The sequence below is a fragment of the Microcaecilia unicolor genome, chromosome 11 (assembly GCF_901765095.1).
Source record: "Microcaecilia unicolor chromosome 11, aMicUni1.1, whole genome shotgun sequence".
Taxonomy (NCBI): domain Eukaryota; kingdom Metazoa; phylum Chordata; class Amphibia; order Gymnophiona; family Siphonopidae; genus Microcaecilia; species Microcaecilia unicolor.
The window spans coordinates 31867815-31888396 of NC_044041.1; the positions used below are offsets into that span (position 1 = coordinate 31867815).

General features: G+C 42.7%; 1 protein-coding gene across 1 annotated transcript in view; it reads left to right on the plus strand.

Annotated features, from left to right (window-relative positions):
- Positions 1-20582, plus strand: part of HECTD4 (HECT domain E3 ubiquitin protein ligase 4) — a 467625-nt gene that overhangs the window by 338710 nt on the left and 108333 nt on the right. Inside the window, 2 exon segments of the mRNA XM_030218637.1 lie at positions 1536-1672; positions 10541-10701. Coding sequence (XP_030074497.1) covers positions 1536-1672; positions 10541-10701 — 298 coding nt within the window.

Sequence of the window (20582 nt, forward strand, 5' to 3'; positions counted from 1 at the left end):
TCCTTGTTTACCTTTTCAGTTGGCCGATACTTGCATGTATGCCTGTATTAATTTTGCTAGGACATAAGGGAAACCATCTTGAAATGCATTTCTCTAATTTGACCAGCAGGTGGTGCATGTTATGTTTTAAGCTGTTACAAAAAACTGACCTTTCTTTCCTTAGCTAACACAGATAAGGAAATGTCTTAGTGGTGTAACCAGCATTTTTCAGATGATGATGTTGACTGGGCTCTGATTAGCCAAGGAGCTTTTTTCATTTCAATTGTACTGGCTTTTGCTCCAGTTTCAGTCCGGCAGAAGAGAGAGCTCTTCTCTGAAGCACTGTAAAAGACAGTTATATTTGATAACTGGTGAACAACTATATGCCCTGATCTCCCCAAGTACTTTCTAGGAAGTAAACAAATGTTTAGTTAGTGTTATAATTGATCCATATGTTAGTTACCTGTTATTGTTTGCTGATTGCACTATTTTGCTTTACTGTTCAATTTTTTTTAAACTTTATTTTAGTGTATAGACAACTTAGATATACAAACTTTAACATCACTTTATACATCATAGAGATATCCCCTTTCCCTTCCCTCCTCCCCTCCACCCCCCCCCCCCCCCCCAGTCTCTTCATAGTTCTATGGATCTCTGTGGTGTATCTTCTTTTATTACTGTTCAATTTTTAAAAGACAATAAACAATATTTAGCTTATTGCCTCTCTGTCTGAACTGATAAAGAATCCTGGTGGTTTGTGTGTTTGGTCTGTGATTGCTTTCTGGGAACTGTGGGACCACTGGGAGTGTGGCCCCAGTAACCTAGAAATCACTGGGGATAATTTGAGAGTGGGAGACTCGCCCAGGGTTGGTTGTGACCAGTTGGTGGGAGGAGGGTGCTAGTGTAGAGCACAAGCATCTGGTGCAGGCGGACCTGAGCTGTACTAGGGATAGACCCTCTAAGTGGCTGCGAGGTAACCCCCAGGTGGGTGGCTAACCATTTCGTGATAAAACCTAATCAGCTTGACTGCCCCTTTGTTTTCATCTCCTCTCCTAGTTCATCCTGGGATGTATAAGCTTAAGTTAGAAAGGAATTAATCTAAGCTTAATCTTCTTTTTACCTGGTGATGACATTACTCGTAGGAAATGGAGAGGGATATTTACATTTACAGCATCCATATTGATATTTTATTATGCTTTAGCAGCAGTGCAGGAAGCCACCTGTGAGCTGAACATGTATTTCTGTGAAGTGAATGTTATAAACTCCTCCATAAAGCTGTGTTAGCCATTTGTACATATAACATACCACTTTGAGACTGTATACACATCCTCACTTGTGAGGAGGACAGCCATTGAATACACTTCAAACTCAGGTATACATATAAAGTATCACATACCATGTAAAATGAGTTTATCTTGTTGGGCAGACTGGATGGACCATTCAGGTCTTTATCTGCCGTCATTTACTATGTATGTTACTTAAAACTGTATTTATAGCATGCACATTGAAAGAGCACAAAGTACTTACTAAGTTAACTCTGTCCCCTTGGTCCCTAGGGCTCACCGTGGTGATTAGGTCGCCAGAGAGTAATAATGTAGCCAGCAATGCAGTTGGGACTGCATTACCTAAATTTGCCATTCGAGGAATGCTGAAGACCTTTGCTCTACATGGAGTTGTCCTGGATGTAGATTCAGTAAGAAACTTTTATTAAGAAAATTTATATAAAGAATGTCTTAGTTAAACTGACAGGCAGAAAACAGTGGAGATGACCAGTTAAACTAATTTACAGAGGGAGTGGTTTACTGGTTAGAAGCAGTGAGCTGAGAACCAGGGAGGTCAGGGTTCAGTTGCTGCTTCTTTTATTGACACTTTGTGACACTGAGTAAGTCCAAGGAAGTTTAATTGACAGGAGACAGTGTCATGTGACAGGGCTGAAGCTATAACCGCCATCTTGATACACTCAAACCAAAGCAAACTGTTCATCCATGCTGATCCACGCATAGGCGGTTCTTATTTCTAATAATCATTTACTATTGTTTTGGCAACAAGCTTCAAGCCAGATAATGGGCCAAGTACGCTCTCGCCATCTCCTGTCAATTAAACCTTGAATAAATCACTTTTATTGTCCATTGCCTCAGCTACCTAATTAGATTGTAAACCCTGTCAGGGAAGGGACGTATCAAGCTTGAATACTTAGCACCACTGTACAGCGCTGTGTATGACCAGTGGTAATACGTTAACATTATGTAAGTTTTTTTGTTCTTTTTTTTTTTAATAGAAATAAAAATCTAGTGTGTCTTAGAAGATTTCTTTATATTTTATTTTTTAATTTTTTTTTTTACAATAGAGCAAAATGAATGCGCATACAATATTTTGGCACTAAGGAAAACCAGGGCCTACCCTGTGTGTAAGATTCTTCTGGAACAGCATAGCTGAAGTGATGAAAAACTATAGAGCAACTTGTGAGGAGTAACTTTATAACAGAATATCCGTATGAAAAATTTAAAAAAAGGCCTAGTTTATTTTAAAAAATCCCAAACAAACAAAAAAAGCCATAGGAACTTATATGTCTCTAAAAAATAGTAGGGCTGTATTTCGATTAAACTTTTTTATCTTGATCAATCGCAAAATTAAACCATTTTAATCTCAATCAGAAGATTCAAGCTTGTTCATTTGTCTATTTCCCACTGCAGCTCCTTGTCACTCTGGGCAAAATCAGTTAAATCTCCATTGCACCAGGTACAAAATAAGTACCTGTATATAATATGTAACAGAGAAAGGCTGTATATCAAATCCCATCCCCCTTCCCTAGCGTAAAAGACTGATAATCTCCCTCTCTCCTGCCCCCAAGATTCAACATATCTCACTTTCTCTTCCCCTCCTCCCTTTCCTTTTCCTCCAGGTCAATTATCTCTTTCTTTCTCTCTCTCTCCCTCCCTCCTATTGTTCAGCACCTCACTGTCCCTCCCTTCCACCCTCATGAGTAGCAACATAAAGTTCTTTTCGTGGCTGCTGGAGCTTACTGCTTTGGCAATAGCTTCAACTGGTAACCCCTCCAGTTGTGCTTGCAGGTCTGCAGCTCACTCCACTCCCCCCACTCAGGGTTTGGCATCTGCCCTCTCTCACTTCCCCCCAGTCTTCCTTCAGGGTGGTCTTCTGTTGGTCCCTTAGAGTGGCTGTCTGCAGCCAGGTCCGAAGATTTCCCTCTGACCCATCCCGCCCATGCAAAAACAAGAAGTGATATCAGAGGAGGCAGAATAGGCCAGAGGGAAAGCTTTGGAATAGACTGCAGGCAGCATATGTGCACCACTGCTGCTGCTGAGGACCAACACAAGATCATTTTTAAGTTAGGCTGATGTGCGGAGGTGATGTTGAATCCTGGTTGGAGGGAAAGATGCTGGATCATGCTGAGGACGGGTCAGGAATGGAAGAGAGCAGAAGAGATGTTTGGAGGAGATGCTGCAATGCGATTAAATTCTTTTTGATATTCTAACTTTTTTATTAAAGAATCCGCAAACAAACAAATGTAGTACATTCTCAATATAAATAACTTTGAATAGCCCGGCCAACTTCCCTTTCTCCCCACCTCCTGCCAACCCCCCTGCAGTGTAAAGACAGGGACAAGTCCAAACCTGATTCAACCCTCCCTTCCTCCCCCCTTAACCATTAATAACCAAACATTCATATTTGCAAAGTTACCCGCACAAGTGTCGATAGGAGACAAACAAAGAAAACTTCAGCTAACTTTCCCCATTGTTTAAAACCTTCCCCGACTTTCCACCTTAACTATCAGCAGATGTTACAGTCCAACAAATTGCCTCAATGACAGTATTCTCCCATGTGTTATTAAACTAGTGTACCCCCCAAAACCGCGTCAACTATAACAATACCCACATCAACTGTAAGGAAAGCCACTACCCTTGGCCCCTCCCCCACCCATAACAATAACCAATGCCCTTTCCCCCAGAACTACCCTTCCCCCCCTTCTATGGTGCAGCGCCGCACTTTTACCCCCTCAAGTGGACCTAATTCCTCCAGGGTAATTGGTTCAATATTTGACTGCTTGACCTTGGCGAGATCTTATTGAAATAGGCCTCCCATATCGCCAGGAACGTACGCTGCCTCCCAGGAGACACACCTGCCCCTCGAGACTCCCAAACCATTAGTTCATGCAGTTTGTTCCTCCAATACCAAAAGGAGGGAGGGTGATCCTGGATCCAGTGGTTTAGGATGTACTTTCTCCCTAGTATACATGACTTACCCAGGAACAACTTCTCTCCCTGCGTTCTCCCCTGCCACAAACACGTCTCACTAAACACTGCTCTCTCAAATGATAAGAGTGATTGCCCGCCCTACCACTCCATGAAGAAAATGAGCTATTGCCGTCCAGAACAAGGTAATGTGTCTGCATTGCCATATCCCATGGATGAAGGTTGCCTCTGCCCTCTTACATTTTCTGCAACAAGGTGTCTCCATCAACCCGGCACGAAAAGCCTGTCTCTGGGAGAAATAAGCCCTGTGTACCATCCGAAAATGGCACTCCTGCAATTCCGCACTATGCACCAGACGTGAGCCACTTAAGAGAAGACAGTATCATCTGCATTGAAATTGTCCTACCCACCTCCTTATTCCACCTGTCTGCGACTTTTTGTAAGTCTTTGACTTGAGACTTCCTGCATAACTCACCGTGAAACCAAGAAATCGATATCTCTCTCCAAATCTTCTCTCAGCTGGTGTCGAAACCGTGGGGACAAACTGCCCCCCGGCAAGGAACGCACATAATGCAGTATTTGACAGTAAGCAAAACGCGTACCTGGGCCCTGCGCACAATGATTCGAAAAATCATGAGATGACATTAGTGACCCATCCTCTTTAATTAAATGTTCTAGCAAAAGTACCCTCTTCTCTTTCAAGGATTGAAAAACTCTGTTGTCTCCGCCCTGCCTAAAATCTGGATTCCCCTGCAACCATACACTGCTAGTCAGGCATTGATTCCACAGGGGGAGCACAGCCCTCCACAGTAACCAAAGGGGTCTAAGCAGCACACTCCTACGAGTTCTCTCCGGCAGCCTTCCCCTGGGAGTGTGAAGTAGATAGTTTAGGTGCCATGGGCGAAAGTAAGCCTGTTCTAATACTACATCCGTGAATGACCAGTCCCATAGGTGGCGAAGCAAGCATGCTTGGTTATATTTCCGAAGGTCGGGAAGCCCCAACCCTCCTGATTTTTGGGTGCCTATCAAATAGTGCCACTTCATTTTTGGCTTCCTTCCCCCCCAACAGAACTTCGTCACCATCCGCTGAATCATCACCAGATCCCTTCGCAGTAGACAGATAGGTAAGGTTTGTCATACATACAAATAAAAAAAGGTGGGAGTGTGAGCCAGGCTATCCAAAGACTGCAACCAAGGTAAAATTAAAATATATGACGTTTAATAGTTTGAAAACAAATAATAATAAAACAATTATACATAGAAAATGACTTGACACAACGTCATGTTTCGGCCAGATGCACTACATCAGGAGTCTCAATGCTCAAAAAATATTGCGAATGAAAGATCTGCAGACAGGATCTAAAAAGGTCTTGAAAAAGACCGTACAGTGAGTGATCCGTCTGCCACTGAGTACTGCACCTCTACTATTGCTACAGCTGTGTTCTTTCTGTGATATTATGTAAGCCGCACTGAACCTGCTACCGAGCGGGAAAGAGCGGGGTATAAATGCAACAAATAAATAAATAAATACTTTGTCAAGCTTTCCATTAGGTGTGGCAGCGAATACCGTGGGTTCATGATAAGCAACAACAAATCATCGGCAAACACTGTGGACTTGAAAATAAGATTCCCTATCTGCACCTGCTGAATATCTGGATTATTCTGAAGCCCCCTCAAAAGAGGGTCCAGGGTTAAAACAAAAAGTAGCAGTGACAAGGGGCAGCCCTGTCGGGCCTCCCCGTCTGATAGGGAACCAGTCCGCCATTAGCACACACCTGCACCTTCGGATCTGAATACAGGGTCCGCACCACCTGTACAAACCAACCCTCTATACTATACGCTTCCAACACCCCAAAAATGAACCCCACTCCACCCTATCGAACACTTTTTCTGCATCGAAGCTTATTAGTAGAGCTGGAGCTTTCTCTAATCCAATAGTTTCCAAAGCCACCAGAATTCTTCTCATGTTTTTTGCAGTCACCCTCCCACATGTGAACCCCTCCTGAGGCACGGCCACCAAGGAGGGAAGAATTTGCGACAACCTATTAGCCATGATCTTGGCCAAAAAGTTTGCCTCCTTATTAAGCAACGAGATTGGACGATATGAGTCCAGGCAATCCGCCGGCCTACCCGGCTTCTGAAGTACTATAATTTGAGCCGTGTTAAGATGCGGAGGTAACTGCTCTCATTGAATGAAATTATTAAAAACATCCGCCAAAACCGGACTTATGTCCGACTGCAATAATTTGTAAAACTCATTACGCAAGCCATCCAGACCTGAGACCTTTCCCAAGGCACTCTGTCTTAATTACCCATTCCAGTTCTTCCGCCATTATAGGTGCATTCAGCTGGACTAACTCCGACTCCATAACTTTAGGCAGATCCAAACTGGATAAAAATATACCTCACTGGCTACCGGCGGCGGCGTCTGCTGCTCGTAAAGCCTAGCAAAAATCTCCGAGAGGATCTTATTGATAGCCCCATCCTCGTGTTTCCGATCTCCCCTCAAATCTGGTATTGTGGATATTTTATGATGCCCTGTTCTACCACGCACAAGACTGGCCAAGAATCTGCTACTCTTATTTGCAAACCGATAGAGCTGGAATTTATAGTATGCCCAATATTTCTTTGCCTGCGCATGCAATAATTCATTCAGGGCTTGTTGCGTTTCCAACAATTGCTTCTTGATCTGCAAGGAATGTTCTGCCCCATATTGTTTGCAAAGAGAGGTTACTCTCTTTTCCAACTGGAGCACTTCCCTACGCCTTGCCTTCCTCTGGAAGCTAACATAGGAGATGATCTCCCCTCGGAGGACCACCTTCGAGCACTTCCCTATGCCTTGCCTTCCTCTGGAAGCTAACATAGGAGATGATCTCCCCTCGGAGGACCGCCTTCGCCGCTTCCCAAAACAAGATTGGGTCGGATCTATGATTTCCATTAGACTCCCTATAAATCTGCCATTTGGTAAGCAAGTACGGCAAAAAGTGACCGTCACTGTAAAGGAAGATGGAAATCTCCATGCACTCCCTGTGCTCATAGAGCCTCCCCCCTGTATCCCTAACTCTACCCAGGCATGGTCCGAGATCATTATCGGACCTATCCTTACATCCACCACCTGAGTTAGTAGCTCCCTAGAAAGCACCAGATAGTCTATTCTAGACATTGTGGAATGTACTGTAGATAAATGCATGTAGTCTCTTTCCAGGGGATTAAGGGTCCTCCATATATCCACCAGACCTAACGCGGAGCTCAATAAATTCACCCCTCGTTCTGTCCTAGCCAATTCCCTGTCCGTCGGCTTGGAGTGATCCAAGGAAGGGTCCGCCACATCATTCATGTCCTCCCCCCACTACTATCTGCGCCACACCCATTTCAAGAATCTCACTAATCACCCACACAAAAAACTTTTTCTTAAAGTTTGGAGCATAAAGATTACACAGCAAAAGAGGTTTTTGCTCCAATATCTCCGAGGCTAGAACAAACCTGCCCTCCGGATCCACCACAACCCTTTTGGTCTCCAGATGTAATCCCTTTCTGATCAGGATCACCACTCCCCCCCTTCTGCCCACTGCTGGCATCTCAAAAATCTCTTCTACAGTTTTGCATGTTCCACCGCGGGGAGGTGAGTCTCCTGTAGGAAGGCAACGGAGGTCCCCCTATCGTTAAGAGCTTTTAACAGCTTCTGCCTTTTGATCGGAGAATGTATTCCACCAACACTCCAAGTAGTGAACTTCAAACTAGACATTTCAACCTATCCCCTGACGCTCAGAAAGATTACAGTTCCCACTAGTAATCAATCTTGCCTTAATTATACTGGAAAGGTGTCCTAGCCTCCACCCCCCTGGAATGTGAACAAACCAACCCCCCAAGCTTGGAACCAGTTGAGTTCTCCCTAAGTTATTGGACACTGCACCGTTCCTTGCCCCACCCCCCCATCCCATTGAACCTTCCCAACCCTATAACCCCACACGTTCCGCTAAACTACCAGAACCTCCCAGCTCCTGAGCCCAGAACTACGTAAAACAGACTAGAAGCTTTCCCCCAAGAACCCCTCCCTACTGACAATGCCCATGAGCTGATCATCGTTCTCCAAGGGAGGAGTAAGAAGTGAGAGAGAAGAGGAAAAAAAAAACTAGGGGTAAATCTCTCACATTCATGCCAAAACACCCAGTTGCCCAACAAAGTAAGCTGTATGTACAACTTCAAATTGTGAAATCCCTTCATGTTAATGACTTTGCACCAGTTTCCAACCTACCACACACCCTTGCTCTCAGTCTTGGGCGCCAGGGAACCCTCTCCCCAGTTAGTCCTGACTCCCAAATTGGCTCTTTGTTGAAGGCTCAGTGCCCTCAACCGGACATGTTTATCCCCCTCTGGAGCATTTTCTTTTTGACCTTAATAGAAGAGGGGAAGAGAGAGAGGGGGGGAAAAAAAACCAGGGATAACCCCCCCCCTCCCCCAATACACTCCCACCTTCACATACACACTAAAATTTTCCTATTTTAACAGAATCAAACTATGGAAACTCCCTCTCAAGAAGTGGTTGGCAACAAATGTCACATAAGTTCGCTGCCAACCTGCAGCTCCACCTTGCTCCATGTTCTGAATGTCGGGTCTCCCAAGCCCAACTAGTACAGAGTTGAGGTTTGGATGTAAATATACTGCAATCAACCACACACGCTTCATCCAAATCTCTCCTCACACTAGAGAGTACTAAGTTATGGAGTCCACTTCTGGTAGGAATTTAGTAGCAAAGGCCTTGGACGTCTCTTGCCGAATGGGAGTTCAACTCTGCTTTCAGACCCAGGCTCATGTGTATCTTATAACCCTCAAAACTTGTAAATTATAATAAAACTGCAGGCTGTTGGGTCCAACTGCCATTAGATATTCAAAAGATTTGGAGTCCTCCTCAGTCCTGTCCACCATCTATGAAGCCTAATTGTCACTTCTGATCTATGCATTTGGCTACCAGCCTGTCCAAAAATGCTCTCGCTTCTTCCACTCGATCAAAATAGTGCGCCTGACCATGCTCCATGACTTTCAGTCTCACTGGATATAGTAGGCTAAAGCGGAGTTTTAGATCAAACAGTTTTGAGCATATTGGCACAAAAGCCTTCCGGGCTGCAGACACTTTTGCGGAGTAGTCCTGAAAGCATAAAATGCGTCCATTTTGATATTTCAACTGAGTGCCTCCCCGCATTGCTTGTATTATCAGCATTTTGTGGACATAGTTTAGTATTCTGAAGATTATCACTCTATGGCGATCTTCTCCCTCCTTGCGCTGTCCCAACCGATGCGCCCTCTCCACCCGAAATACACCAGCAAGATCTGAGAGCGCTAACGCCTCTGGAAGTCAGGCCTCCAGAAACTTCCTCAAGTCTTTCTCTGGGAGCAACTCCGGCAAACCTACTAGCCTTAAGTTGTTTCTGCAAGAGCGGTTTTCTAGGTCTTCTATCCTTTCTTCCAATTCTGTCAAGTGCTTTAATACCTGTGGCTGCCCCTCCGTCACCTTCTGTACTACATCCTCGATGTTCCCCACTCTCTGTTGCACTGTTTGGAGTTCCGTTGCCATTGCCACATACCTCTCCTTCAATTCCGTCCAATTTGTCCAAAATCCACTGCCAATTTGACCTCTGCGATTATATTTCTGCTGCCCACTGCGAACTCGGCGTCTGGTACAACGACGTGCTTTTATCCGCCATCTTAGATTCTGTCAACCGGCCCTTCTCCCGATTCCCCTTCCTTGCCGATTTGGCAGCCATCCGTGCTGATAACTAGCTCCACAGAAGTCGCATCCGACCCACGACGCTCTGAAAATACTCTTCGAGTCTCTTTCAGGAGAAAGATGTTTCCGAGTGCTGATTAAAACGGGTGCTCCAGAGAAGCGAACCACCACCGCCTTACGCCTCCATAGCCCAACCGGAAGTCAATTTCTTTTTTTAAAATCATGATTAATGATTACTGCATTAATTGCATAGTTATCTGCGATTAACTTACAGCCTTACAAAATAGCCACACAAAACCGACATCAGTAGTGAACAAATTCATGCATACAAATTTATACACCTGTTCCAGCAGTGTAGTGAATATTTTATAAGACATGCACATACAAAACGTCCCTCTGCACTCAGAGAAATGCTTATGTTTCACGTATATAAGTACCCAGCATCTTATCAGTACACATATATAGCTGCACAATTTTATAAAAAGACCTTTTTTATGTGTAAAATTAGCTTTATTCTTAGACAGGCCTTTGTAAAATTACTCTTTAAATGATAACATCATAAATCCAGATGTGTTAAAAGCCTTGAAGTAAGTATGCAAACAAGATATTCATTTTATGTTTTCAGGTAAATGAGTTGGTACAGGTAGAGACTTACCTTAGAAGTGAAGGCGTTCTGGTCAGATACTGGTATCCTATTGATATGCTGGAGAGGCCTCCTGCAGGATATAGAAGGACTGCAGCAAATGGACTGGTTACAATGGACAGTACCAACATTCAAATTCACAGGTAAATGGCAGTGGAGGGTTTTATATTGCTGATTGGCTAAAAGAAGTTTCTGGCCTGGGAGTTAATGACTTTTTGAGTTTATAAGCCAGTAAATATTATGAACAGTAAAATAAAATAGTAAAACTAGTTTTACTTTCTGGCAAATCCATAAAAATTGCTAAAATGTCATGGCAATATGTTCCTTGTAAGAGATCTTTATGTAGGCTTTTACTCCTGCTTGTGCATACTTGGCTGTTAGGTTTCTGTGCTAATGTTTTTGCTTTACCCTTATTCAGTGAAATTTTATCTCTGTTATCTCCTCTTATAATTCTGTCAGTTTGGAAATACTGAGCATGGTTTTGAAAATAATGCTTTTCCTAGATCTCCACTCTTAAGTAAATAGACCACCTTTATTTTTTTTATTAATTTTTATTAATGAACAATAACATATAAATACAAATCGTGAATGGGAAGCAATTCTGTCTATTGATCTGATTATGCTTACACCACCACTCCATACTATTCTGAGCAGTTTCTCCAAAACACCATGACACAACTGTTTCAGTAATTCCTTGGCACGTGCATGAAGAATGTAACATAGAATAAGTGGGTACACTAATGCTTTTTAAACAGACTAAATTATTCATGATACTCGGGTATGAGGTAATGATAAAACTAGAGGACATGAACTGAGGTTGCGGGGTGGTAAACTTAGGAGTAATGTCAGGAAATTCTTTTTCATGGAGAGGGTGATTGATGCCTGGCATGCCCTCCTGAGGGAGGTGGTAGAAACAAAAACTGTGACGGAATTCAGATAGGTGTGGGATGAACACAGAGGAACTCTATTTAGAAAATAGATGGTAGAAAGCAAAAATAATTTTTTTTTTAAAAACCTCTTCAATGCTGCAGGGGGTGGATGTGTGAGTGACACTTGGACGGCTACTCCGGCTGTGACAAAGTAAGGCCGGTGCCAGGCAGACATTTTAGGTTTGTGTCTGTATATGGCAATCTGGTTTAGGATACGCTGGAAAGCAGAGAATGACACAGGGATGGAGACGTGGACAGAGCTTGCAGGGACGGGGACAGATCCCACGGGGGAGGGGGGAGGGGTTGGGAGCAGAGCCCACGGGGGACAGGGACAAATTTTGTACCCGTGTCATTTTCTACTTTGAAGCCTGTTAATGAACTGGACTGTTATTGATGTTTGAGTGATGTAGACAACGATATTTTGATTTTTTGGAAAAACTAACAAACATGCTATCCACAACTAGCAACATTTGCTTGGGGGAACCTGTACATCTTCTATTGCAGGAGAGACTGTGGAAGACAGGGGAGCTAGAGTGAATCCTGAGATTGTTGATGACTTATTCATTCACAGATTAAAAAATCATAACAGTGCTTCATAGGGCATATTTCTCCCCTGTAGGTTATACAGAACGGGTTGTATTTTGTACCCATGGACATTTTTACAGAGTGGATTAGGATTCCTTGGGGTAGTAGAAATCAGCTATTGTTGGGGTTGGAAGGGTAGAGAGGGTTGTGGTGAGGAGGGTTATTTATAGTTGCTCACTGTTGTTATTGTTTTCTATGTGTAATTTATACACAAAAGTTACATAGCATATTGTTCCTTTTTATACTTTAATAAAAAGATTTAAATATAAAATCATAATTATTCAAGGCTTCTGCAGATGAGGACAGAGTCCATGGGGTTGGGACGGGGACAGAGCCTGTGGGGACGGAACAAGGACGGAGAACAAGGCCTGCGGGGATGGCAATTTCAGTAGCTGGAACTGAGGACAGTGCTGGGCAGACATTTACAGTCTGGGTCCTGCAAATGACAAGATGGATTTGGATAGGCTGGAGTGGGCTTTGATGGCAACTCCAGTAGGTGGAACATAAGGATAGAGCCGGGCGGACTTCTACGGTCTATGTCCCAGAAACGCCAAAGAAACACTCGTGATAAAGTATGTAATATCACATTCATTGTTGATTTAATCATGAATTGATAGAGTGTGACTGTTGGGCAGATTGGATGGACCGTTCAGGTCTTTATCTGCCATCACTTACTATATTACTATGTAAATAAGGAAGGAAATGTAAACTGAAGTTGCATACCTGTAACGGACGTTCTCCATGGACAGCAGTATCCAACAGCCACACATGAGTTATCGCCATGTGATAGCTGAGTTGGTCCCTTGTTCTAAAGCTCAGAAACCTCTGGAAAAAGTTTCTGAGCATGTTTAGAAGTTCTTGCCCAGCAGCATTCTTTAGAAACATCTCAGTTCATTCAGAAGCATGCCTCAGCCCTGGATAGGGTGAGCAGGATAGTGTGGCTATTGATTCCTGCTCTCCACTGGGAGGTCTGCAACTTTGCTTTATCCATGGGCAAAAGCAGAATCACAATAGTCACAATAGTCACACATGTTGAGTCTGCCAAGCTTAGAGTTACAATTTATAACTTATAAGTAAAGAAGGAAAACTTTTTCCAAACTCTGTTAACTTTTATTTATATATTCTAGCATGAACTTTTCTGTTTTCTTTGAGTGTTGGGGTGGTGGTGTTTGCAACATGGATAACTGTGGAGGTGAGCAGTTAAAATACTAACTACTTATTGTGTGTATGATTGTCCTCCCAATAAACAGAGTCATTGAAGGCTTTATATCTAGACAATAGTGCCTTGTGAAAAAATGTATGAGAACCATACAGAGATATTTTGTTGCTACATAAGGTAAGTGGCTACTGATTCTGCTGTAGCCTTCAACTGAGTGTCCTACCAATAAACAGAGTCATTGAAGGCTTTATATCTAGACAATAGTGTCTTATGAAAGAATGTATGAGGACCGTACAGATATATTTTGTTGCTACATAAGGTAAGTGGCTGCTGTAGCCTTCAACTGGTGCACTGTTACTCTAGGTGGAGGTATAGTATTTGCATTAGCTTAACAAAAGGATATGCAATCTGCAATCCATACTGAAAGTGGGTTTTTTTAACTGATATCCCTTTATTGGGATGATAGAACAAGAAGAACTGCAAGAGTCTGTTGTGCAACACTGTCTTCTTCAGGCACATCTGAAGTAGGCTTTTACAGTCCAGCTTACATATCCTTTGCTGAAGGAGATCCACATCACGCTGATCCCCGCCTCAGGATTTCAAGGCCCAACTGCCTCTTTCTCCACAGGTTTGTTGGAGCCTTTCTGCTTGGTGGACTCTTGACTGCTGAGAAGGGATCCTTTTGGAGTCCAATTGGGGTGACCACGAATGGCATTCTCAGGCTTCAGGGGGGGAGGGGAGACAAATCACTGCAGTGCAAGGGTGGTGCAGGGCCTCTGCATAAAATATAGATAGAATAAGCAGTTCTATAGGGCTGACTCTCTACATATCTCCTAGAGAATCTCAACTTCTCAAGAAGTAGACACTTCAGAGATTCTCATCAAGTACTGTCTGCATAATTTACACCTATCTAACTATACCCACACAGCTACTTGCCTATCATTTTATTTATTTATTTATTTGGTGCATTTTCCCCCTATGTTTTCCTACATAAGCAGGCACAATGTGGCTTACATTAAGTCAAGAGGATACAATTCAATACAGAGATGGCACAGAAACAGAATGTGACAGGAGGGGAAGGTACATGGGATGACACGGGTAAATGACAGGGGTGAAGAGCCAACAAGAGATAGAGGTTAAACAGAGGAGTAGCCAGGGGGATAAACCTTGGTGAATAAGAAGGTTTTTAAGGTCTTCTTGAACTAATGATGGTCGACGAGCTCCTTAAGCTGTCGTGGCAGAACATTCCAGGATTGTGGACTGATGTAGGGGAAGGACGAAGCATAAAGAGTCTTATCATCAAGTAACCCCTACCTAACAGACCGCTACTTGGAAACTTGGGCATAGTAAATGCCAGATAAGCCAATAAAAAATTTCTTGTGATCCATGATGTCCTCAGTGAATACTACCTAGACATCCTGGAAATAACTGAGACCTGGCTGGATGAAAGCAGATGAGTCCAGTTGACAACTGTGCCTCACAGGATTCTGTATCCTGCACCAACCGAGACAAGGGAAGCAGGGTAGAGGGGTAGCAGTCCTGATCCTAGAGATGATCAAACTGCGCAGAGTTTCCATCCCCCACCTGTCTGAGTCAGAATGTCTCCTAATACAGCTGGGAAGGTAAGAAACCACTGTGGTTGCTCGTGGTCTACAGAGCACCTCACAACAACACGTCATCTGTGCAACAACTGCTGAATTTGGTGACTGAGGTAACCCTGAGCTACCTCAGTATCCCTAGGTTACTGATCATGGGAGACTTGAACCTACACATCGAAACTCCAGACACCACCTTTGCTGCCTTCCTTGGTATGATGGCAGGTTTAGGATTCACTGAGGTGATTGAATCTCCCACTCATGAAAAGGGCCATATGCTAGACTTGGTGTTGTGCAAAGGGGTCAACAACTTTGAACACAAGACTGGTAGCATCAAGATAAAACCCCTATCGTGGACAGATCATTTTCTAATCATATTTTCTATTAAATACTACCAAAAACAGATGGGCCCAACCAAAGTTTCGAAGAAATTTCGAGACGTAAAATCTGACTGCAGATAATTTCCTAGAGACCTTGTCCAAACCCAATGTGGATGAAAAGATGATAACGGTGTCAGAACAGGTTGATATCTGGAATGCACACTTAGCAACGTAATTGGAAAAAAACAGCCCCTCTAAAGAAGGTCCTATGCTCTGTGCATAAACATTGACCATGGTTCTCCCCAGACCTATGGGTCCTTAAGCGTCAAGGATGCCAACTTGAAAGAAAATGACACAAATCTCACCTAGATGAAGACAGGCTCAACTGTAAGAAACACGTGGCAATGTACCGCCAGGCCTTAATAATAGCCAAAAAAACATTTCTCTCAACACATTGAACAAGCTGCAAATTCAACCAAGGAACTATTTAAAATAGTAAACACCCTACTGCAAACTCCACAACAGAACCAGCCCAGCCAGCAAAGATTTGACGACATACTTTGCCAGGAAGATTAAAAGTCTCCATCAGGACCTACAGACAGTCCTATCAACCCTCTCATCAGCTAATGAGGCAAACACTCCCTCTTCCCCACCATGCACAGGAACTCATTCAACCAGATCACAGAGGAAGCTCTTGAAAGAAAATCCTGAAAGGTCTACTGCTGACAGCTTGCCCTCTTGATCCCTGCCAAGCAAAGATAGTACATCGAGCAAACACAGGCCTCATTGAAGGGGCACAAAAATTAAAACCTCTTTTGTGGAAGGGCAGCTGCCAACAGCACTAAAAAAAGAATTGTGATGTACCCCTACTGAAAAAGAAGTCCCTTGAGCAGGACAAGCTTGAAAGCTAATGACGAATCTCTAACATTTCTTTCCTGGAAAAACTTATAGAACAGTCTGCATTCAACTTAGATTGGCTAAGTGAAAGTAATTGGCTAGACCCATGTCAATCTGACTTCAGACCTAGGTACAGAACAGAGACAGTTCTTGTGTCCCTTCTCGATGATCTGCATAGAAACTGTGACAGAGGATCTGTCTTGATACTAGTGTTGCTGGATTTCTCACCGTGACACTGTGGGTGGCACAGTATTTACATGGTTCAAATCTTATTTGTCAGACAGACAACCATCAATTCTCTTTGACAACAGCACAGCATTACCTTGGACACTGAACTGTGGTGTGTCACAGGGATCCATACTGTCTCCCATTGTATTTAATATCTACCTCAAGCCTCTGGCTGAGCTGCTTCAGTTGATTGACACAAAATTCTATATCTTTGTTGATGTGCAACTACTTATGCCCATTGAACCAGATCTACCCACAGCTTTGAATAAATTGACTGCCTATCTAACTGCGACTCAGGAATGGGCAAAAAAACAACACACTCTGCCTGAACTCAAGCAAAGGAAAGGTTATTTTGGTACCTACAACAACTGCTGGACTGATCCTGCAAATTCAACAACCTTTAAAAATTGTCTCATCACCTTTGGCAACTACAAAATTTCTGTCCATATATTGAAAAGACGAGTCTGACCACAATGGTCTATGCCATGATAATGTCATGACTAGACTACTTTAATGTGCTGTACACTGGTCAAACCAAAAAGAGCTTGCATCTCTCCAACTAACTCAGAATGCTGCAACCCAATTGATAGAAGGCTGCAAGCGGCATGACCACATCACACCCTTGCTGCAAAAACTACACTGGCTACCAGTGCCTTACAGGACTAAATTTAAAACTGTTTGATTTTTGAGGTCCTCAGTCAGAATGGGCCAAAGTACTTAGAATAAGTTAACTCTCTACTCATCTTTTGAGAACTCTAGGTCCTCTCAAGGAACATCACTATTTGTACCCTCATCAAAAGAAATTGTGCGATGTGATACCTGCCAGTGAGCCTTCTCAGGAGTAGTCCCCACACTCTGGAACTTACTCCCCAAGGGGCTCCATCTAGCTCTAGACTATCTCTACTTCAGGAAGCAGATGAAAGTCTAGCTTTTCTCACTAATACATGTGGTGAGTGGCTATACACTCACTCCGCACTTGGACTTGCTTGCTGCACACCCTGTAACTTAGTCCAGTTCTTCATATCTTGTTTAACTGTACAAATATTTTGCCTTGAATTTAGCCACCCATCTATTTATCCAGTTGACTCTGTACTACCCATCTTGTCCCCATCTATATATCTGCACTTGGCCCCTCAGCTAGATAGAAAAGGTTCTGTTGCTTGCTTATTAGGTGTTTCATTGGTATTATGCTGACCTTGTATTATAGCTATGCTGACCTTGTATTATAGCTATGTTGTTTGAATATTCTTTCATGCTGTTTTATGGTATTGTTTGTATTGTACTGACTCATATTTCCAAGTTTACCTCATTTATTGTATTTATGTCTATATTTGGTCATTTTACTATTGTTATGTTAACAGAATTTAAATTGTATGTTAAACTGGACCTATTATACACCACCTTGGAAGAATAAAGGTCGTTACTAAGTCCTAATAAATAAATAGAGAAAACATTAAACATTTGTACTTTACAAACATACTTGCAGATAAATTTCAACCAGCTCCTTCAACTGCCAAAATCTTGTAACCAAATGCCTAGATAAAGAAATGAGTTATCAACTGTCCTTTAAACGTTTTCAGAGAAACCTCTGCTTTGGAGTAGGGAGTCTGTTCCACAAGCTAGGTACTCGCCCAAAAAACCCCCCACACTTTCAAGAGTAATTTCACAATGAGCTTTAGAGACAGAAGGAATGACCATTTGACGGTAATTTAAAGATTGCAAGTCTCTACCCAGTACAAATGATATGTCCATAGATGCCAGAGATGAGGGAATACACTCATAGTAAGCTTTGTGAACCAAGACTAATAACAAACTCAATCCTATAATAAATGAGAAGCCAATTATATTGTATAAACAAGGGGGTAACTCTGTCAAATTTGAGGACATTACCCAAGAGTTGTACAGCAGTATTAAGAACATAATATCCATACTAGGTCAAATCAATGGTCATCTAGCCCACTAGCCTACTTCCAGCAGTAGCCAATCCAGGACACAAGTACCTGGCAGAAACCCAATTAATAGCAACATTCCATGCTACCAATCATGGGGCCAACAGTGGCTTCCCCCATGTTCATCTCAATTACAGACTATGGACTTTTCTTCCAGGAACTTGTCCCAACCTTTTTTAAACCCAGGTAAGCTAGCCACTGTTAGCGCATCCTCCAGCAGCGAGTTCCAGAGCTTAACTATTCTTTGAGTGAAAAAATATTTCCTCCTATTTGTTTTAAAAGCATTTCCATGTAATTTAATTGAGTGTCTACTAGTCTTTGTACTTTTTGAAAGGGTGAGAAATCGATTCATTTTACCCGTTCTACACACTCAGGATTTTAAAGACCTCAGTCATATCCCTCCTTAACTGTCTCTTTTCCAAGCTGAAGAGCCCTAACCTCTTTAGCCTTTCCTCATATGGGAGGAGTTCCATCCCCTTTATCATTTTGTTCACTTTTCTTTGAACCTTTTCTAATTCTGTAATATCTTCCTTGAGAAACGGTGACCAAAATTGAACGCAGTACTCAAGGTGAGGTCGGACTGTGGAGTGATACAGTGGCATTATAATATTCTTGGTCTTATTTTGCATCCCTTTTCCTAATAATTCCTAGCATCCTGTTTGCTTTTTTTGGCCACCACCACCGCACACTGGGCAGAAGATTTCAGCATATTGTCTACAATGACACCTAGATCTTTTTCTTGAGTGCTGACTCCTAAGGTGGACCTTAACATCAGGTAATTATGATTCAGATTATTCTTCCCAATGTACATCACTTTGCATTTATCCACATTAAATTTCATCTGCCATTTGGATGCCCAGTCTTCTAGTTTCCTAAAGTATTCTTGCAATGTTTCAGAATCCACATGTGTTTTGACAACTTTGAATAAATTTGTGTCATCTGCAAATTTAATCACCTCACTCGTCGTCCCGATTTCCAGATCTTTTATAAATATGTTAAATAGCATCGGTCCCAGTACAGATTCCTGGTCTTGTTGTATTGAGGTCTCAGATTGCAGAATCCATATTAGTTCAGCAAAGATGGTTCAGGCCTAACCAGGCCTCAGACCAGCAAAGGTGAGGTAGCAGGAAACCAACCCCCCCCCCCCCCCCACACACACACACACAACCCTCCTCCATTGAGAAAAATGGCTATTTAACCCTACCCTCTGTTTTCTGTCTAATAACCAATTCCTAATCCACAGAAAGACATTGTCTCCTATCCCATGACTTTTTAATTTTCTTAGGAGTCTCTCATGAGGAATTTTGTCAAAAGCTTTCTGAAAATCCAGATACACTATATCAACCAGCTCACCTTTATTCACATGTTTGTTCACCCCTTCAAAGAAATGTAATAGATTGGTGAGGCAAGATTTCCCTTCACTAAACATGTTGCCTGTCTCATTAATCCATGCTTTTGAATATGCTCTGTAATTTTGTTCTTTATAATAGTCTCTACCATTTTGCCCAGCACCAACGTCAGGCTCACAGGTCTATAATTTCCCAGATCTCCTCTGGAAGCTTTTTTAAAAATTGGCGTTACATTGGCTACCCTCCAATCTTCCGGTACCACGCTTGATTTTAAGGATAAATTACATATTACTAACAATAGTTCTGTAAGTACTCTGGGATGAATACCATCCAGTCCAGGAGATTTGCTACTCTTCAATTTGTAGAACTGCCCCATTACATTCTCCAGGTTCATAGAGATTTCATTCAGTTTCTCCGACTCGTCAGCTTTGAATACCATTTCTGGCACCGGTATCTCTTCCAAATCTTCCTCAGTGAAGACCGAAGCAAAGAATTAATTTAATCGCTCTGCTATGGCTTTGTCTTCCCCGATTGCCCCTTTTACTTCTGTCATCTAGCAGTCCATCCGATTTTTTTGCCTGCTTCCTGCCAAAACTATCCATACTATATCCTGTTCAAAAACCTGACTGTTGAGGATATAATACATGATTCCATTATGTCCCAAGGATCAGTCCAGACTTGTGGGTTATGCCAGCAGGTGGAGATAGAGTATGGCAGATCATCCTTAAAGGCTACTCCGCATCTTTTCTCAGCCAGTATTCTCTATCTCCAGCAGGCAGGTAAAGGCTTTTCCTGTGCAGCTTTGTGACTGAAGCTTATGACTTGCTCCTAGGCTGCCAGTTGAGCTGGGGGTTGAGAAGGTCTTGTGCTGAGTAGTTTTGGGTACAAATCTGGTGGTTTCAGGCCCCCCCCTCCCCCCGCTGCATTCTCCTGCCTTCTTAGCCTTAAAAAAAAAAAAAAAAGAGAGAGAGAGAGAAAAGTGCTGGTAAGGCATTTATGATCAGTCACTTAGT